We start from the raw sequence: 20,413 nt of genomic DNA on the forward strand, positions 1-20,413 counted from the left end.
TGTGTGTGACACCAGGGATTTTCGGGTCCAGCTGGATTTCCTGGACAGAAAGGAGAAAAGGGAGACTCTTTACACGTAACTACAAAAGGTAGAGTGAAAATTCTGATCGCCTGTATTTTCCTATTATTTATAATATTAATGAAAGATTGGTCTCACAATGGAAGGTCTTCTTTAGGCACCAAAGGGATCCGAGGAGATCCTGGCCTGCCTGGAATCAGAGGTGAAGATGGTTTCCCAGGCAGAGATGGATTAGATGGTTTACCAGGACAGCCTGGCCTTCCGGTAAGCAACAAACACAGCAAATACACCAGACCCAGTTACTAATGCACTTAATTCTGAGGAGTTATGATCACCAGCCTGTCCTTCTTTCACAGATAATGGTGCAAAACTAGACTGGGTTTGCTGGTTATTGATAAATTTAGCATCAGGTTTATTTTCAGGGTTTTTACAAAAATCTTTCACTTTTATTTCCACTTTACTTAAACAACAAGTGCTAGTGTATGGTTTATTAGTGACTCCTTCTAGTATAGTCTGAGATTCTTTGTGACTGAACTTCAATAGCTTTGGTACCACTGTGTTGAAGGAAAGCAAAATTTACTGCAATTATATGTCCTTAAAATGTACATTGTGTCATCATATTGCTTCATAGCAGCTCACCTAACTGCAGCTATCTAGAAATTAGACAGGTAGTCTTTGTTCATTTTCAAACTTCCTTCTATAGGCAAAATTAAATACCTTGCAAGAAGAATTCCTGTGGCCCATCATAAATGATGTTTTGAACCACTGGGACGCTTATATATCATATTTGAAGATGGGCAAGAGCTATACTAGGCACTCTAGACCACAGTACTTTTCCTTCCAGTCAAGATGGTACTTTATATTGCTTCTGAAAATAGAAAAGCATTCTCTGATAATGTTTGTAAAGTAGAAAGTTTGTAGTGTAGAAATACCACTGGGAGTGCAGACAGAGAAAAAATCTTTTGGGTGCATTTTTATGTCAGCTTTTCTCAGAAGTAAATGCCACAATGCATTTTTAACAATTCATTTGGTCTCCCCAAATCCACTTACAGTTTTTCAGAAAGGACCAGGAGCCCCTCCACAACATTTATTCATATTGCCCAAGTGCTTTTCATGGGCCAACATTTTTAGGGGAATGTTCCCTCAAGGAGCACTTCTCTCACGCCCTTACTGCCATGTGGTCTACATTAAAGTCAGGTTATTTCAAAAATACTTTATTTTCAATGTTGATTGAAAGAGCTGGGATGCAACACTTGAGAAATTACTGCCCATAAGATGTTATTCATGAGAGCAGTTCAACTGTTTGAGTTGCATTTGTTTCTCAGCAAAATCAGGAGTGACCACCTCCATTCACTTCCCGCAGGGTGATACTATCAGAGGTTTCCCCGGTGATCCTGGTTATCCAGGTGAATTAGGCCCAAAGGGCTTTCCAGGAGAAGCAGGCCTGCCAGGTGAAGGATTTCCTGGTCCAAAAGGCTTCCGGGGTCCTCCAGGTGACCAAGGACAAGCTGGAAACCCAGGATCTCCAGGTCTGCCTGGTCTGCCAGGAGATCCTGGCCAACTAGGTAAGAGACACCACTGTGTCTTACATCAGAGCCATGGGAGATCAGCACTGAGTTGTGTGCAGCATTTATCCAGCACACTGTTGAAAAGGGACAACTTGGTGGGGGTTATGTGGGGTAAAAGGAAATGCTGGTATTGTCCAGAAATCTTAAAAAAAGGAGGTAATTCAGAAGTCACAGTAGTTTCATGTCAGGTATTGAAATGACATGAATTAATGTGCTAGTGCCAGCAAGTAACATTTTTCATGTTTCAAGCAGTTGGAGGCAATGGAGCAATGTCCTGCCATTGGAAATCCCACAGGTGGTTTTCTCTGATTTTTCCCATCCAACATAATCTTTTAATTGACCAGAGAAAATCATGTTTCCACCCTTCAGAGCTCCTCATAGTATTTCTGCAGCTTTTCAAGTCCCTTCCATGCACAGCAATGCCAGGCTACATTCAGAAGAGCTCAAGCTCAGAGTTTTAGTCCTCCACTTCACAAAGCCTGGCAGAATATTCAAGCTAAAGCAAGCACGTCAACCTTACACAGTGCATGGGACAGCCTCCTAACATGGACAGGATAGGTTTTAGGCCTGGATCTAACCAATGTGTGGATAGAGTGTTCAGTATGTTACAGCAAATCATTTGTGTGGTATGTGTGCATAATACATAAGAGAATACATTATCTGCTGGTTTTATAGGCATTTTAGTTAGAATTGAGGACATTTTTGTCTTTTTGCAATTTTTCTCTTTTAGATAATAACTGTGTTTTCTAATTCTTTGCTCATAGACTGTGGGCAGGTTGTTGAAGACTTTCCTAGAGGAGATGCAACCGAACCAATATGGTCAGGTACTGTACATACACATGGCTTGAATTTCTTTTCAGTATTATGCTGCTTTTTTGGGTCGATACTTTCTTCTGATGGCTGCTTTGGATGCTCTTGGTTGTAAACTGCTTGAACTTTAGGTCACAAATAGCTATGCATATACTCTATGTAGCTCTAAACTAAATTAATCAAATTGAACATTTTCTAAAATTATTGCACTTTTGGCTCTACAATTCAGAGATTCTTTATTTCATCACTCCTGAGTGTTTGTTGTATGATTACTGTGCAATCTATAAAAAATAGTACCAGAAATTATATGCCCAAGAAAATTTTAGCAACTTTTTTTAAAGAAGAGCTTTGAGTGAAGATTTTCAGTGCAATGTGACATATAAGAAAAAACTCTTAGATTTTTACAAAAATTAACTCAATTGCTTCATGGGTATAAACCACCCATAGGGAAACAAAGCATTTCTCCTCCTATTCTGAAAAATGCAGTAGGCTGGACTACACTTCCCATGCTGGTCCAACTGGACCTGCCACCATAACCTCTGTAAAATAGGCAGAAGAGCAGCTCTTGGGGTGGAGATTAGCTTGAGTGCTCCCCTGAAAATGCCACATGTAGCCTTTTTTTTTTTTTAATGAAGAATCACATTTCTTTTCAAATTAGGAGTTTGCTTGTTAATTTTCTTCACCTGTTTTAATGAAATTGTCTCAACTGGAGGCCCAGAGACATGGAGAGACAGTATAGGAGCATGTATAATGTGACTAACTTGGTTTTTTGTTTGCAGGTGCAGGCTGTGTAAGGCCACCAAAGGGATCCCAAGGAAAGCCAGGAGTGCCAGGAGCCACAGGTAATGTTTTGCCTTTACCCATGTTGTGTTTCCCACATTTGAAGGGTATCAATTATAACTGAGCCTTAGCAGACAGCAAGTTTTAGAAATTGCTTTGGAACACAGCATTAACCTGACCCTGGCAGAGAGATCTAAGCAGCGTGCAGCCCAGGTAACTTCACCATTCCTGAACTAAGCCTACCTTTGCTAATGAGTGTCAGCCACAAAGCAGAGGGCAGAAAGGACAGCCTGTTTGCTATTCTCCACATGCAAGTAAGAGTATACAGAGTCTACAGATTTAGTGCTAGAGAGTGTACTGAAATCTCTCAGAGGTGACTGCACACCTCATGAAGCAAATCCTGTCCTCTGAGAGCAGGGTGATAAAAGGATTTGATGGAGGACTGTGACAGATCCTTCTCACTGTTCCTCTTCAAGTTATGTACAGAGTGCCTTCAGCAAGTGTGAGCCCAAAGTCTCAGTGCAGATGCAGCACTGTGTCTGGGCCAGGCTGCCTGACCCAACACAGCCATTGTGTTTGTAGCCACGCACACCTTCCTGGCAGAGCCGGTCCCTCCCAGCCTAGAGGGGCCATCTGATCATCCTGGGCCTCCCCATCACTGAGGGTTCCCCACCTCTGAGCTGTGTTTGTTCTCCTTTCTGCAAAGGGCCCTACAGGGGATTATAAATGCTGCCTCCTCCTCTATACAAAAAGGGAGACCTGTGGATGTGACAGTTTAGTCAGAGAGAGAGAAGCCAGATAAACTTTCCCAGGAATTGTTCTGGGGAGTTTTGAGAAGGCTGAGAGAAAGAATTAAAACTATCTTGCAGCTGGTGTTTTGAACAGTTGTTTCTCATAAGATGTTTACCAAAGGGTGTCTTCTTAATTAGCCAATTGTGTGAGGGGGTGTTGATTAAATGACCAATCAGGTCCAGCTGTATCAGAATGGTGTATAAAAGAATGGGTTTCTAATAAACTCAGATTAGCCTTCTGAAGGGACCTAGAGTCTATATGTCACCTCGTCCCCGTTCCTGACTCAGCAGTGACACACCTCCTTCCAAGAGGAAGAGGAGGTGAGGACAAAGCCTGAGGGACTGTGTGAGATGGAATTGAGACACATGGGCAAGGTGTGCTGGCTGGTCATAATGACTGACCTTGAAGAGGGAATGTCTCACCAGCACTGATAGTTCCTATAAACTTATGTACTCCCAGCCTAAGCAATAAAACTGTTTTTCAATAAATCCTTCTCATCACCAGCTGTAAAGCCACTGACAAAAAACATAGCTGAGTCCTTCAGATTTTGGTAAATGTAAAATTCTTGATGCATCTGTTTCTGTGCTTTAGCCAAGTTTAGAGATTTGGAGTATAAGTTTTAAGGTCAAGCTCTTTTTTTTTTTTTTCAGCACAGGGATTATTATGACATACATGGATTGATTAATTGATTTATTGCAGATTAATGCATCTTAAAAGGAAAAATTTTTGTCTCTGATGAAATATTATCAGTGTTTCCTTAGTCCTAGTGCCAAAATTTGTTGCTAGGATCACGGCTTCTTGTTTTCTTTGCAATATTTTGTAGCTTTTTCGGAATATGATTTGTTTATTCTTTCATTCATATGACCTTGAAGGTTTTTCATTTAGTGAGTACAATCAGATTTAATTCCCAGCTGTAAGGCTGCTGTAACATAAGTGATGCTATTTCGTGTGTTTTACATTTTATATTCTTGGTTAGCTCTTTTTCTAATAGATCTTTCTCTGCCTTTGTTAGCTTACATGCTTTAATAATTTTAAGACTTGGGGTGTTTTTAAGACTTGTTTTTCATCCTCTCTCTGCAAAACCTGGGAAGGGTCCCTTGCAGAGCCCAGTGCAGAACTCTGTGCCTTTCAATCAGTTCCAGAGGCACTTCTGGAACCAGAAGCCTGGGAGGAAAAGGACACATTTTAAATTGAGTTGTGTCAATTGATTTGTCTGGAGCATCATTCCTACCCACATTTGCCAGACAAACACAAAAGCACCAGCACCTCCTTTACACCATTTTCATTGTCTGCTTGGAGTAATGTGGTTTGTCCACAAGATTTCCCACCTTCTGTTCAGCCAGCATGGAGCTCCTCTGTAGACAATCAAGTCTCTTGGTGTCCTAGGTGCTAATGGCACACAGTGTATCAAGCAAGGAGTTTTCTTTAAAGCCTGCCACCCTCGTGTCCTTGTGTTCCTTTGAAATTCCAGGCAGCACACGCAGACCACCCTGAGTTACATCTTGGTTATTCGGGAGTCTCAAGATCTAGACGATTGCTGTTGAATAAAATTTTTAAGCTGTTTTCTGTCTCAAACAACTAAAATATTTGCAAACCAAACATTACATTGGCCAAAATAGAAACTATTTTTGCGCTGCTGTTTGGCACAGCATGTTATCACCAGCTAACATCACATATTGACTTACTGAAATATGTGGTAAGCAGTGGATGTAGTTTCCTTCTGCATCTTCTTTCTCTCACATGGCTTTTTAATTAGTGCAATTATGAACAGAATTAATGAAAGCCAGTTATTGCAGATGGGAAACAAGACCAAGATGCCATTTGAATAAGAGGCACATTGGAGTTTTTCATTGAGACCTGAAAGCCTATTTTCCTTTTGATTTCTTTCTAAGAAGTTACTTTTCATATAAGGGAGAGAAAAAAATAGTCCTGTACAGCACAGTGAAATATTATGCACACTACATTGGCTGGTTATGTGCAACTTATTTCTCATTTTTTAAAATGTTTCCTGTTCCTTTTCACGAATGATAGCTAAAACTACAAATAATCATGGTTAAATAATATAAATTTCAGAAAACTAAAGTGGAAAAAAGTATCAAAATCCAAATGATATTTCCCTTGGTTTGTCATAGTTAGGGTTGGAGAGAAACTTGCTTTCAGTAATGAATAAATGAGTTGTAATTCATGGTGATGCTAAGCACCAACATTTTAAAGCATGTTGTTGACCTTCAAGCCTGAGCTGGAAACTTATAAAGTTCCAAGTGCTGGGGAGTGTAGTGGAACAAAGCATTCGCCAGAAATTATTTTCAAAGAACTTTACCAAAAGTCTTGATCTTGTAATACAGTGGATTAACGAGACTCATGTAATAAAACTGTTGCGTGGAAAAAAAAAATATAATTTTTGAAACATAACAAAGGAATCCTACAAAATGCTTGCAGGTTTTGAGATGTTAAAAAACAGTAATATTTGCCCTTACTGAAATGTCAAATACTGTATCACAAGGAAAGGAGGTATCATTTTAGCTGTCAGGAGAAAAATCAGTATGAACAAGAGGTCAGTGCCTAAAGAACTGGCACATCCTTTTTTTTTTTTTTTAAGGGCACATCCTTTCTTTAACTAGGGAATCTCTAGACCTGTAATATTACAAATATAGTAAGTAGGCTAGTTAATTTGTATTCATTTTGAGGGACTATTAGATCTAACCTTTAGCCTTACATTTCTGCTTCTTGGTTATCTAAACCAGTCTGCTCTTGTTCTGTGATCAGTTTAGCAGGGAAAGGAAATTTTTTTCGTCCTACAGCATCTCATCTGTGCCCATTTCTGTGAACATTCTCTTTTGACATTGCTTTTTGACCTTAATCTAAAAGCCTTAATTTTCAAAATACTGAAAAGCTCCAAAAATCTGTGAAACTAATTATCTGAACCCTAGTAGTCTTCATATCATTAATCTTTAAGTCACGTTAATCCATGTTTGTAAAAGCATTTAACCTAGATTTTTGGTCCATGTTTTGGGATCTTGAATACTTCTAAAGAGTTACTGTATAGCCCCATTAATTATTTTTAAAGGTTTCATCTTTGCATCCAGAAACACATTATGATGATACTACTACCTTTTTTTTACATTATATGCACATTTCTGTTTTGTTTGTTCAGATCACACTTTCGTACTTTCTTTTATATAATTTAGGTGCAAAAGGTGCAAGAGGATTCCCAGGTGATCCAGGTCCAATGGGTTACCCAGGGCTAAATGGTACACGAGGTGATCCAGGTCGGGAAGGATTCCCAGGTCCTCCAGGTATCTTGAAATAATTAGTCATTCTTTATATACTTTTGATCTTTTTACTGAAGTCACTTAAACACAAATACTTGATTCTAGGTACATTTTCACTTATCTTCCCTTCTACATTGATTCAATAAGCCATTATACAAAAATACTGCGTTTCAAATCCAGAAATATTTCTTGCAACTTCCATAATGATGAAAAATTTCATAGATTCCAGCCTTTTAAAATCTGCTTTATTGTTCAAAATTATAAATGTGGTAAAAATTCATTAGAGTCTCATAAAGAAATTAAATAGCAAGAAATTTTAGATTCCAAGTGCATTATACTCATAATGATGATGCAGAAAGGAAGAAAATAATAGTATTAGTACTTCCATTTAATTCTTTTCAACATTAGTATAAATGAGCCTGTGTGTGTACCACTGCACTGCACTGCACTGTGTGATTCATTTAGTGCATTCACATATAAACTGCAGTGGGTGTGTTCACAAATCTTCATTCAGTCCAGCAAGAATTACAGGAATTACCTCCAGAAACTACCATTTCCCTGTGGTTGACCAAGTTTATTTGGTCAGAGAAATGGGTAATGAGTTGTTTGGGGTTTTTTCTGTACCCCTTTACAGAAGCCATCGATGCAATTTAATTTATGAGCTCTCTGGAAAGTTTTTTGAGATATCTGATTTCAAAGTCCTAAATCCTCACAGATTCTGAAGTGCTGCAAACTTTCCCAAATCCAGTGCCAGGTGGTGCTTTGCCCCCAGGCAGCACATGGCCTGACAGTGCTCTCTGGACTCGTCTACAGCATCTGTAGTAGCAACAGAGAAAGCAAAAGAGCTGGTGCATGTCCTGGTGCATCCTGATGCATCAAGGGATGCATCATACAACATGGCTCTGTGCAGCATAGGGCAGGACCAGCTCCCCTGGTAAGCTCCACAGAGTGCTCTGATTGCTAAATTAGGGCTCCCATATGGCTCCCAGGCCACAAGGAGCAATCCCCTGCAGTTTTCTGTGCTGTCTTTCTCCAGTGCTTGGGCTTAATTTTCAGTCCAGCTCCAGTTTTCCAGTCCACCTTTACCTTGTCATTTGTGGTAATGGGGACATCATGTTGGTATATCTAGGATTTGAACTCCAACATTTGTAGTGAATTCTGTGATGCCTAGTCCCCGTTTTATTTATAGGTTTTACTGGACCCAGGGGAGACAGAGGCCCAAATGGGCTACCTGGACTTCAGGGACACCCAGGCCTTACAGGAAAATCCGGAGCTCCAGGAGCACCAGGACCAAAGGGCCTTCCTGGTGACGTTTTTGGAGCAGCAGCAGGTTCCCGAGGGGATGTCGGCCTCCCCGGCTTCCCAGGGTTGAAAGGTGCACCAGGAGATCAAGGAGTACCAGGAACTAGAGGTAACAGCTTCTTCTAATAAAGAAAGGTCTGCCTAAGAGTGGGATACAATTGCAGCCAGATTGTAGGGATGTGAGAGTAGGAAGAGATCATGTTAGGATGGGTCAGAGGTACTGATGACCTCACTGTCAATTCCCAGTTCCTGATGATCTCCCATTCTTTCCACTTCTGTGTCAGCTGTTCCCAACATGCCTGGCTCCTCTGAACACTTTCTGGAGATCCATTACTTATGTTCAGCTGTCCTTCACACTGCTCTACATGAAATCAACTACAGGAGCATAGCAGAAAACCAGACTTTGCTCATCTTTGCCCCTTTCAGATGTACTGCTAATTTTTTTTTCATTGCAGTTAAGGGAATGGTGGTGTCACTATTATCCTGAATTTTCACTTACACACAGCAATAATACTGAGATTTTTTTTTTTTCCCACACCAAAAAATGTCTGGGTACTGCATGGCTTTGCTGATCAACACATTGCAGTAGTGCTGAATTTGTAAATTTTAGCTAAGAGGACATAGAGTTAGGGAACTGCTAATAAGCTATTTTACCTTGTCAGTCTTTGGGCACTCACAAATAAGAAAAAAAAAAATATTATATACTTATTCATAACTTCAGAGTGTTCATTTTAGTTTGTTATTTCAGACCATAAAAAACACCCTAAAATCCCTGCAGAAAACAGAGTTTCTCAACAAAATCTGATTTTTTTCACTCTCTGAACTCTGTGAAGGACTTTCAAAAGCACATGTGGGAATTTATCATACCCTGCTACACAGTTTCAATTGCATTTGGACCTACAATTAAATTTGGGACTGTGGATTACCTCCTTCCCCTGTGTGGAACTGAGAAAGGAGTAGTAATTGTATGACTAGCTTGAAGCAAGGTTTATCACAGGAACTAGTTTTAGATATTCTTCTCATGATTTTTGATGAAATTAAATAAAGAAGAGTATCATCTTCTTAGAGTTATTTGAAGTGAGGAGAGCTGGTTTCACTTGAGGTAGAGCCCCAGAGTGAAGGAAAGGGATGAAAGCAGCTCTGTGGCCCTTAACAAGTTTGAGAAAAGGCAGAAAACATTACCAACACCTCTGAAAAGGGGACAAAATCCAATTTTGTTTGAAAACAAAAAATATGGTGTGACTTTGCACCTTCTTTGTAAACATTTTTGTAGAACTAAGTTTTCAGTAGTTAAAAATACAGTGAAAATAAAAAGCATTACTAGTTTGTCTGTTCTTGATTTATTTTACAGTTCTGGCAGAATGGCTCCAGATAGCATGTGAATTTTTCTACAAGTATGATTTTTTTTTAAATTTTACATCAAATGACTAGGGATTCCTTTATACCACCTTTGCCACTTAGTTCAGAACAGCAAACTAAAGCCTGTATGCTGTTGTTGAGAAAACCCACTTTAAATGACTGCAGTTATAAAGCTCATTTAACTATAGTCAAGCCAATGGACCTACACTGGTGTAAAACCTGAAGAAAGAGAAAGAGATCTACTTGACCTGGATTTTAAGTGCCATATACTATTTGTATGCTGCTGCTTCTCCAAGCTGAATGAAAAGCAAGCATTACTTTTAAAACTTAAAAACGTGTGGTAGAGATATAATTCTTCACCCAGTGCATTCAGTCATGTTAGGGCCTTTTTGTTTAGGAATTTGTATCTGTCTTACAGAAATGTCTTGTAACAACCATGTGTGGAAATTTCTATACCATAACACAGATCCCACCATCTGTCCTAAATGGTAGTTTTCCTGCCTATAAAATTTTAGAAAAGATACGTTGCATTATTTCAGTGGTTCAGTCAGCTGCTTGATTCAGTCCTTACTAAGATATATGTGACAGAGAGATCAGGACTAACTGAATTATTTGGATTAAAATAGAAAGATGGAGATTAAAACTGAAAGAGGCCTGCATGTATATTCACATGGTGCCAAATCATTACTATTCATTTGAAAGAGTCAATCAGCCTATCTGATGCAAATATTGAGATTATTGCTGGTAACATCAATTATTTCCAGTCCTTTAATTTGCTTTTCCTTTTCTCACTGAATTTTCAAAGGAAAAACACACCCTGGAAGCCTAGGGTGTACACAGAAGAAATATATAAAAACATGTTCTCTACATATGATGCTCTCTAATGCATAATTTTGGTCTTTCAGGAGCGGATGGTAGCCCAGGTTTGCCAGGACCCAAAGGAGATCCAGGGCCACAAGGTCTCCCTGGTTTGACAGGATTGCCAGGAACACCAGGAACACATGGATTCCCAGGTCCACCAGGAAACCGTGGGCCAGATGGTGGCCCTGGCTCTCAAGGACCTCTCGGTGAGGAAGCAACGCAGTCCTGTGTCATTCCTCTTGCTAGTCCTCTGTGGCAAGGCAACTGTAAGGTTTCCACAGCAGACAGTTAAGTTTGGGAATGATCTTCACAGGCAGAGCTGCTACTTTTCTTTCAGTAGCCACCTACCAAGTCAGATCAGAGCTGGCTGCTGGCAGACTGGAAAAAGGAAGCCACTAAATGAGGGTGGGCTTATGTAAAAGGGGCTTAATTCTTAAATTAAAGAGGTCCTGTTGCAAGTGGGTGTGGAACCAAACTGATAGCAAGGCTGGTTCATGTCGATGAGCTACTTTATCTTTACAATAATTTCTGCAATTGTTTGATGAAAAAATCCTAATTTCCCCCCTTCGATATGAAGTTTGTAGGACAGCAGTTTCTCCCTCTTGAGCTACCTTGTATGAAATCATCATCTATGTCCAAACCTTTTTTACTCTCCCTTTCTCACTTTTACACAACAGGTCCACCTGGTGCTAGGGGAGAAGATGGTGAGCAAGGTTTTCCTGGCCCCGTGGGCCTGAAGGGTCTGTCTGGTGACAAAGGTGACATGGGTCACACGGGACTGCCGGGTATACGTGGTGTGACTGGTCCCCCTGGCATAAGTGGAATGGATGGCTTTCCAGGAGATAAAGGTGAGCTCTGGACTGCTGCTTTGAAAACAGTAGTTGATTAAAGCTCTTCTGTGCAGACATGAACCAGGCTCTGCTGGTCTCCCTCTATTTAAAACAGCAGAATTAGGATCATGTGCCTAATACATTCCAAAATCACCGCCCATTTTCCCCTGTGTTGGGCTTGGCACAGTGCTAGCCTGTGATATGCAGCCCTATTTAGAAGAGCAATGGCTGTTTTATTTCTCATTTTTAAAAATACACAATATTTACTGTTTTCTCTCTAAAACTCTTACCCTTGTCCTAGTCTCATTGGTCCTTAGTGAAACTGAGATGTTTCCCCAGACATTGGCTTTAAAGTTTTTTAAAGCTGGGAGCTGTGAACTGAGCAATGCCAGACACAAGACCTCAATGGTGACTTTAGGATACTAATGTTATGTTGAGAAGGTGAGATTCTCACCTACCAGCCACAGGAAAACACGTAGGTGTAATGCACATTGCCTACACCACACAGGGAGGTTCAACTCCATGTGAAGCCAAGCTGAGCACAAAGCATGCTTAAAAATGCATGTTGCAATTTCATCAGTTGGAAAGACAGGACAAGACTAGCTCTGGAGTACTAATCAGCTCTCATTTGAGAGAAATTAAGATCTATTTGTTAGCATTACACATGTAAAACAGCATTCTCTTGTTTAGAAAAGAGGAGTAGGGGAATTTTTGTTGAGAAAGGACCAGCCAGTCCTAGACCCATGATTTGTATCTCCACATGTAGACCAGGCTGACTACAAACCTTATGTGGAACTAGGTACATATGTCAAGCTCACCTCTAGGAGAGGGGTTGTACTGATGTCTCAGAAGAATGCAGCAAGTTCTGGTCATCTCCACAACACCTCTTCTTGGCCAGTTGAGGCAGGTTCATGTACTCCTGAGAGCACACTACCTCAGGAGCTCTGCTACCTCTTAGAGAGCTTGGGTGCCTGCTCCAGACCCACAGATTGCTGTAGGTATCAAGGCACCCAAAAAATAGGTACTGCTGCACTGAAGTTTTCATACCATTTTAGTCATGTGTTGCTGGTTCATATTTACGTAGTTTGCAGAAATCTGAGTGAACTGTTTTCTTCTCCTTCTTTCTTAAAGGCTCAAGAGGTTCACCTGGCATTGATGGTTTCAAAGGCATGACAGGCCTAAAAGGAAGACCAGGCATCAAGGGAATCAAAGGAGAATTTGGCCCACTTGGGGCTCAGGGAGATAAAGGCTCACAGGGTGCACGTGGCTTCAAAGGTATTTGCTTATGGGTGGTACTAGTGTGTTTGCTCTTCACATCTGCAGAACTATTTTACAAGAACACAGAGACAAAGAAGACACATTTTTCACATGGTAAATTTAGCTCAGACATTCCTCCACCTATTTCACACATGGGCCTCTGGCCAAGAGGCCTGAAGTTTAGACTCAGGGAAAGGTTACTTCTTTGCACACTTAAGGCTGGAGACAAACATCTTGCTACTCATCTCAACTCAGATAGTGGCACCTCTGGACATGTGCAGAAGTCAAGAGAACATTTTCCCAGGAAGCATAAGGTGTTTGGGGAGAATATTTGGATTTTTCTCCAGTTGCACTGTAAAGACAAGTAAATAAAAACAGGTAATTAAGTAGTTAAAATTAAGTCGTTAAAAGTCACAAACATTATTAAAAACTTAAAAGTCACAAACATTCAGCTGGTATTATTGTTGATGAAATGAAAACTGCAACTCAGCCCTCTTTTGATTGTACACAATTACCTTTAAATAAATGTTTTGCCACAAGACCAAAATGTTCTTTCTAGGGACCCTGAGACTGGTATTTTTAAAGAAAGTGTCTGCAATTCAGAGGTTGCAGAACAGTGATCCCAGCAACAGTCTCCGCAAAAGACAAGTGTGAAAGCAGCCCCTGTGAAGAGAAGTGTAAATACACTTGGTGAAGAAATATGAGACAGTGCATAGGAGACAAGTCTGGGTTACTGGCCTGTCTCTGCACCCCACAAAGAACTAAAGACACTCAGAGAGTCTATATGGGTCCCTTCTTCTGGACATTATTTACTGATATCACCAGTAACCATAAAGTCAAGAAAATGAGCACTATAACTGGTAACAAATCCAAAGACTTTCTTTTGCCCAAAGCTTTTTGACTGAGAATTTCCTTTGCTCTAAAACTAAATTACTTTTCTGTGCTTTGTCCAATGTGCTTTTGGGGTTTTTTTATAAACCATGATTTTGGGGCTTTTTTTATAAACACATGATTCCTAACTGATCTGCTGAGACATAAATTATCTATCACAGAGGAGTCTGGGTCCAACTCCCAGGATTGTATGTACAAAAGTTTAACTCAGTTTTCATGTTTTCTCAAGCATGACTCTTCCACTGCCATGTTGTATTGACAGAGGTTACTTTTCATGCAAGTGGATTTTCTGTAGCTTGTGTAAGGTCATTCCTTTTTCCTAATTCACTCTTCTTTCACTTTCTGACCGTGCTGCTGACTAGCATTTTGTGACATGGTTGGGTTTTTTACCCTTTAGGTGACCGTGGGGATCAAGGCCCCCCAGGAGAACCTCCAAAGCTCATGCCCAGCATGATGATGGAAGTTAAAGGTGAAAAAGGAGATGTTGGAGAAAGGGGCACAAAGGGATCCTTTGGCTTAAAAGGTCAGTGGTCATAATAAAACAAGGCAAGCACACTCAAAACTATAATTTAGTGCTTTTTCTGAGCTACCATAATAAATATTCCCTGCTCATTGTACCACTTGGCTGCAGCCTCCCCAACAAGGTCTCTGGCAGCAGAAACTGAGCTCCTGGATGAATTTCACAGTCACCCCCAAGGAAAGCTTTGAGGGATGATGTGTGTGTGTGTATGTGTGTTGCCTTGTACAGCACATTGTGGTGCCATGTTTCGAGAAGGCCAGTAGCAGGAAAACTTCTTACACACAAGCCCACATGTCAGTCTTCCCTTATTTGTTTTTCTTCTTCCCTGTCTGCAGGAAGCAAGGGAATGCCAGGCCTTCCTGGAAAGACAGGAACCCCAGGGTCCCCTGGGCATCCCAGCTACGTGGCTGGTGTGAAAGGAGACATCGGTGCAAAAGGGCTGACAGGTGTGAAAGGTTATCCTGGTCCTGCTGGTTCTCCTGGCATCAGAGGCTTCCCTGGCACCACAGGAGTCAGAGTGAGTTTTTGCACATGAGGGAATAAGGGTGTCCTTGTGCTGGCATTCAGCTTCTCAGGAAGTGGCATTCACCCCTTGAAATTATTCTCAGTGTTGGGCTTACTTTTCTCTTTGTCCCAGGACTTTATGATATCACTGCCAAAAGTTACTCACTGTCACTTACCTAACAGTAAAAGAGCCTAAAAATCTTAGCTTCCAGTGGGTAATTCATTGTAATTCACTCTGGCAGCAAAATAAATTACACTGGAAGAAATAAATGCTTAAAAAAGGCCTGAGAGTAGACTCATAGACATCATTTATTTAAGAGAGATAAAACTATGTTCCTTTCTCAGGTTCTCTTTGCCTTTAGGTTTCAATAAGATTTGTTTTTTAACCAAGGGACTGTTATGGTTTAACCTCAGCCAGAATCTAAGCACCACCTGGTTGCTTGTTCTCCCACACATCCCCAGCAGGATGGGGAGAAGAGAATTGGAAGGGTAGAAATGAGATTTGTAATTTAAATAAACTACAATAACAATAAATAATAATAATAGTTATTATTATTTTTATACTACAATGATAAATAAAACCCAAGAAAGAGAAGTGACACAAATGAAAACTGTTGCCCATCACCAACTAGCTGATGCCCAATCCCCAAGCATTGTTACCCCCCAGTCCATTATCCCCTCTGCCTTATATGCTGAGCTTGAGGCCATAAAGTGTGGGATATCCATTGGGTCAGTTGGGATCAGCTGTGTCCCCTCCCAAACCCTTGCTCACCCCCAGCCTCCTCACTGGCAGGGTGGGGTGACAAGCAAAAAATGTCCTGACACAATGTAAGCGCAGTTCAGTAGGGATGAAAACATCCCTGTGTTATCAACAGTGTTTCCAGCGTAAATCCAAACCACAATCCTGTGCTGGCTACTATGAAAAAAAAAAAGAACTCTACCCCAGCCAAAACCAGCACAAGAATTCACTGCTATATATGTATAATGGGATGTCCTCAATTTTAAACTTAAGCCTTTGCAAACATAACTTGTCCCTTGGTTGGTACTGATTTAGATTAACTGACTGCTGCCAAGTTACTCTATAAAGTACTACAGAAACTCAAAAGTGGTACTTTTAATAGCCTTTTTTTATTATTTCCAAAGTCAGCTGCTTGGAAGGTTGAATAAATCCTCATCTTCACTAACTGATGCCTGCTTTCAATCATATGATAGGGAGAAAAAGGCATTCCGGGAATTTCAGGCCATTTTGGTACTCCTGGCTCACATGGAGAAATAGGTGAGTTTGTTCTCTTATCTGAGCACTCTCTGTATTCATCACCCATCAAATACCTGGCATTAAGTTCTGAGGGGTCTCAGTGTGTCTTCAATCTCAGAGTCTTTCTACATTCACACAGAATGATATTGTAGGGGTGGAAGACTCTAAAAAGGTTAATACTGTTAATTTCATGCAAAATGTGCTGTCCATAGATAATTCCATCTGTGGCAAGGAGGGAGGCTGTTCCAGACACTTTTTTGCTGTCTTTAATTTACTTCTCTTTTATTCTACAAAGATAATAGTTGCAGAATTTTGCCTCTGAAGCTGCAATTCCTTTGAAACAACAGGAAGTACTGTTTAAATTAAAGACTTACCACTCATGTGTTCATTTTTGTTTGAAATAGGTGATCGGGGAGATACTGTAAACTTACCAGGAATGCCAGGCCTTAAAGGCGAAGTTGGTGTGCCAGGCTTAACAGGTATTCATTTCACAGTTGCTCTCTGAATATATTTCTTTTCATATACAAAAGTTCCCAGAGGAAGGGAGGGGGAGCTTTCTGTGGGCTTTTCATGGCTCTTGAACCTGTGCTCTCATGACAGCTCCTGGAGAGGTTCATCTTTTCTTTATTGAAATTAATATGTGCTATATTTGCCTCTTCACCTGAAAGTACCATTATAGCAGTAAGCATCATGACTGGCAACTCCAGTAAACATTTCTATATAATTTGTTTTGCTGTTGATGACAAAAGGAGCATTATCAGGTCGTGATTATAGAAGGTGGGATAGCAAAGTCTTGTAGATTTTGGATTGAGTTGTTAGGTAGTATATTGAATTTCCCTGTACATGTAGTGCACTTGAACATCAGTGTCATATTCCACATAATTCGGGGAGCACTTTTAAAAGCAAGTTTAATGATCATTTGGCCGGAGGATTGTTCATGCTCCCAGATTATGTAAGCACCCTGACTAGAAGAATGTCTTTATGTGGCAAGACCAGGACCCATTCAGTAGCCAAGTTCATGTTATGCTTGTTTGCTTAAAAGAATATTAAAAGAATTAAAAGAATACACTGGTTGTGTGGTTTTCCAGGCATAAGAGGAGGTGTGGGACCAAAAGGAGAAGGTGGTGATCCTGGTTTCCCTGGCATTGAAGGCCTCAAGGGCACACAGGGTGTCCCTGGCTCTGTGGGACAGGAAGGTAAAATATTCTTTTTAACACTCCAAAGAATAGCATTGTTTAAGAGGAAAAAGAAAAATACTCTTTCCTTTAAAAGAAAGAAATTAAGTTTTTAATGTGTTCATCATTCTGTAAATTGGTAAGGAGCAGTGACAAGGATGTGGAACTCACAGCAGAAGTTAAGAGGAAATGGCAAAAACCTAACTCTACTTTATACCAGTTTTTCCTTTTCTATAACAACTCTGTGTCCAGTCAAAGTGTTGTATTGCTGGCACACTCATGTATTCTAATGTCTCAATACTACAAGGAGTAGGCTTTTCAATGACTTTTGCTGCCATAAATGAAGTCAGTATCCCCCAGGACACAGTTACAGAGCCTTTGAGCAAGGCTCGTGGGCCAACTGTACAAGAGAAGCCAAGTCAGGTTCAGCTGTGGCTGGATCACACACTCAGGGCTTAAGAACATGTCCTTTTGCAGGAGGATCGTGGAAATGCTCTTTCAGAACAGTTGCTCCACACCTTTTCTCATTAGAGGGCTTAGAAACTCCAGCCAAGACTGGAAGAGCTTCAACAGGTGCCTCACTGAGAAACATTTCTCATCTGATCAGCTTCTCAGTGGGGAAGGCAAAACAAGTGCAGCAGAAGGGGAAAGTGACATGTACAGAAATGGTATCACTTGTTGTAGCTGGCAATAGAAGTCAAGTTACCATTTTAATAGAAGGAGCCCACTGTCTTTCTGAGGCTGTCAGAAGCCTGACAAGTGTAATGAGTTGTTCTTTTATACTTTGTCTCTCCTACCTCTCTTTTTCTTCCACTTGGATGAGCAGTGCAGTGTCATACAATGACATCAGGAAGGGAACATCTTTGTGTTGCTTGCCTGGGAGAATGAAAGTCGTGCAAGTCTGTGTTTTGGCTGTTGGTTTTAAGGATGCTCATGAGCAATGATTCATTGTTGTCACGCAGGTTTGCCAGGACTGGTTGGCCCCCCAGGGCAGCAAGGAAACCCTGGGACTCCTGGACTTAGAGGTCAAAAGGGAGCTCCCGGCTGGCCTGGCTTACCAGGACAAGCAGGTATTCATACAGCTTCAGCTATTCAATCATTCCTTTTTGAGCACTTGCAAATGTTCTTTTGGGGTGAAGAAGAAGAAACGGGGCTTTTGCAGTTCTGAGTGGCAGAGTTACCTGTCCTAAAATATTTGTTCCTCACAAAGTCCAGCAATGAGATATGGTTGCTGATTTATGGCTTCTGGTATCTTTTCAGCTCATTTTAACTGTTGATGACTTCTTCAACTAGGAAAGCAGTTTTCAAGGAACATTTTTGTTTTTCATGACAGCTAGGAAGGAAAAAAGCAATAAAAATTATTAAAGATGCAGCAAGGGTAGTAATATACAATATGAGAGTATTATAATGTGGCATTAGATAGCAAGCAACATATTTGTCATGCATCATCACCAAAAACTGTTAACTGATTTAATATCTGGTTTCAAGAATAAATTACTTATGGTTTAGACAGAATTGTGCTCTGAAAATGCAGGCGATTGTTTAAAATGAAGCTGTTTCTATCACAGGATACAGAATCTCAATGGTTGCTACTTAATTCCTTAATATATTAAGGTAGCAGATATTTTTCTACCTTTCAGCCAGAAATCTTTTAGTAAGATTCTTCTATCAGAATCTGCCTCAAAGCTAAGCTAATACAATTATGAAGACTGCCTTTTTAGACAGTGAAGAGAGACAGACAGACACTTATTTTTCTGCAACTGAATAGTCCTCCAGAGCTCTGGCCATTGTCTAGCTTTAACATCATACTTACCACTTTGATAGGTACAAAGAGATGGAATAAAGTTTACCTGTATCAACAGTAACGGTAGCTATCAAACATTTTTTTAGAGTTTTTTTGGGGTTTTTTAAATGACACAGAGTGAATTGCTCCTGAAGACAGCTTTATTATAACCACATGTAAAGTCTACAATTATGTCATAATTGCTTTGGCTTGAGGATTTTGAAAAATTAAATGGGTATTAAAAAAACTATGACAGCTAGACTGAAACTAATGACATGCTACCAGATGGATCAGAGATATTAAAAAAAAAAATCTCTGGAGTAATGAGTTTATTGGATAATAACAAAATTTGCCAATCACAAAACCATAGTGTGGTGTATTTCATAATAAACTTATGGTAATTCATTCATTTGCATATAATAGACCATATTTTAACATAGAATAGCATTTATTCAAGCATTTGATGATTTTTTTTTTTTTTTGGCCCAGGAATCTATATAGACTAATAGAAAGTATTATGATAATCATGAATGCAATTTTAAAACAGGCCAGCCTGGCTTCAGAGGAATCAGTGGACTGCATGGTCTACCAGGCACTAAGGGCTTACCAGGATCACCAGGTATGTGAGGCTGTTACTCTGCATCTTCACAGGCACAACATTGTGTCGGCTTCAGATTTGGTCAGTGAGATCTTTGTAATGCAACTTTTTTAACTTTGTCCTCCAAAGCTTTGGAATGTGCTTCATTATTGTGGGCTCTGGCAATCAACTCATACACTATGTGCTACCCCACAGGTGGATTAGAACACAACTTCAAATCATGATTTCTTTCCTCTGATAAAGTTAAAACTTCATGGTGTTTTTTTCTCATTATGAGCCTTTTTTTCAATGAGCCATTACAGACTCATGTGTTTTGTAAATCTATATGCTCTATACATGTACTTCAGCATGCACTGTTATATGCAGAAATGTTTCAGCTTTCCTCTTTATTCTCAACTACTCAACAGGTCCGGATGGATACGGCTCTGCAGGTTTCCCAGGTGCAGTGGGTGACAAAGGAGAAGCAGGAGAGCCAAGCAGAGTAGAAGGCAGCCGAGGACCTCCAGGCCAGAAGGGAGAGAGAGGTGTTCCAGGTCTGTATTCCAGAGAATGGGATCCACCTACTTGTTTCATCTGTGGGTGTTAGAGATGTCATAAAATACACCATGGGGTGGAGAGTTGAATAGGTGAACTCCCAAAGCTGGGAAGGTCACTGTTTGGAGTTTGTGCTGCAGCTCAGTCAGAAACAGCAGTGTGTATTCCCCAGTGCTGCACAGCCTGGGTGCTTCCCAGTCCTGTAGCACCCACTGGGCTCAGCAAGCTGCAAATGCCAGAGGCTACTCTCAGCCATCAGCTCCCCAGATATTTTTAATGAAGGTCCAGTTACACAAAGGCATGA

General features: G+C 40.4%; 1 protein-coding gene across 1 annotated transcript in view; it reads left to right on the forward strand.

Annotated features, from left to right (window-relative positions):
* COL4A2 (collagen type IV alpha 2 chain) overlaps window positions 1-20,413 on the forward strand; it is a 140,430-nt gene that overhangs the window by 109,551 nt on the left and 10,466 nt on the right. The window contains exons 23-40 of the mRNA XM_053968627.1: window positions 16-88; window positions 176-282; window positions 1,382-1,583; window positions 2,351-2,410; window positions 3,176-3,238; window positions 7,157-7,264; window positions 8,430-8,651; window positions 10,807-10,968; window positions 11,440-11,610; window positions 12,724-12,867; window positions 14,138-14,263; window positions 14,596-14,777; window positions 15,977-16,040; window positions 16,424-16,498; window positions 17,108-17,215; window positions 18,157-18,264; window positions 19,525-19,596; window positions 19,983-20,108. Coding sequence (XP_053824602.1) covers window positions 16-88; window positions 176-282; window positions 1,382-1,583; window positions 2,351-2,410; window positions 3,176-3,238; window positions 7,157-7,264; window positions 8,430-8,651; window positions 10,807-10,968; window positions 11,440-11,610; window positions 12,724-12,867; window positions 14,138-14,263; window positions 14,596-14,777; window positions 15,977-16,040; window positions 16,424-16,498; window positions 17,108-17,215; window positions 18,157-18,264; window positions 19,525-19,596; window positions 19,983-20,108 — 2,173 coding nt within the window. The remainder of the gene's footprint in view (window positions 1-15; window positions 89-175; window positions 283-1,381; window positions 1,584-2,350; window positions 2,411-3,175; window positions 3,239-7,156; window positions 7,265-8,429; window positions 8,652-10,806; window positions 10,969-11,439; window positions 11,611-12,723; window positions 12,868-14,137; window positions 14,264-14,595; window positions 14,778-15,976; window positions 16,041-16,423; window positions 16,499-17,107; window positions 17,216-18,156; window positions 18,265-19,524; window positions 19,597-19,982; window positions 20,109-20,413) is intronic.

Source organism: Vidua chalybeata, chromosome 2 (assembly GCF_026979565.1).
Source record: "Vidua chalybeata isolate OUT-0048 chromosome 2, bVidCha1 merged haplotype, whole genome shotgun sequence".
Classification (NCBI taxonomy): Eukaryota; Metazoa; Chordata; class Aves; order Passeriformes; family Viduidae; genus Vidua; species Vidua chalybeata.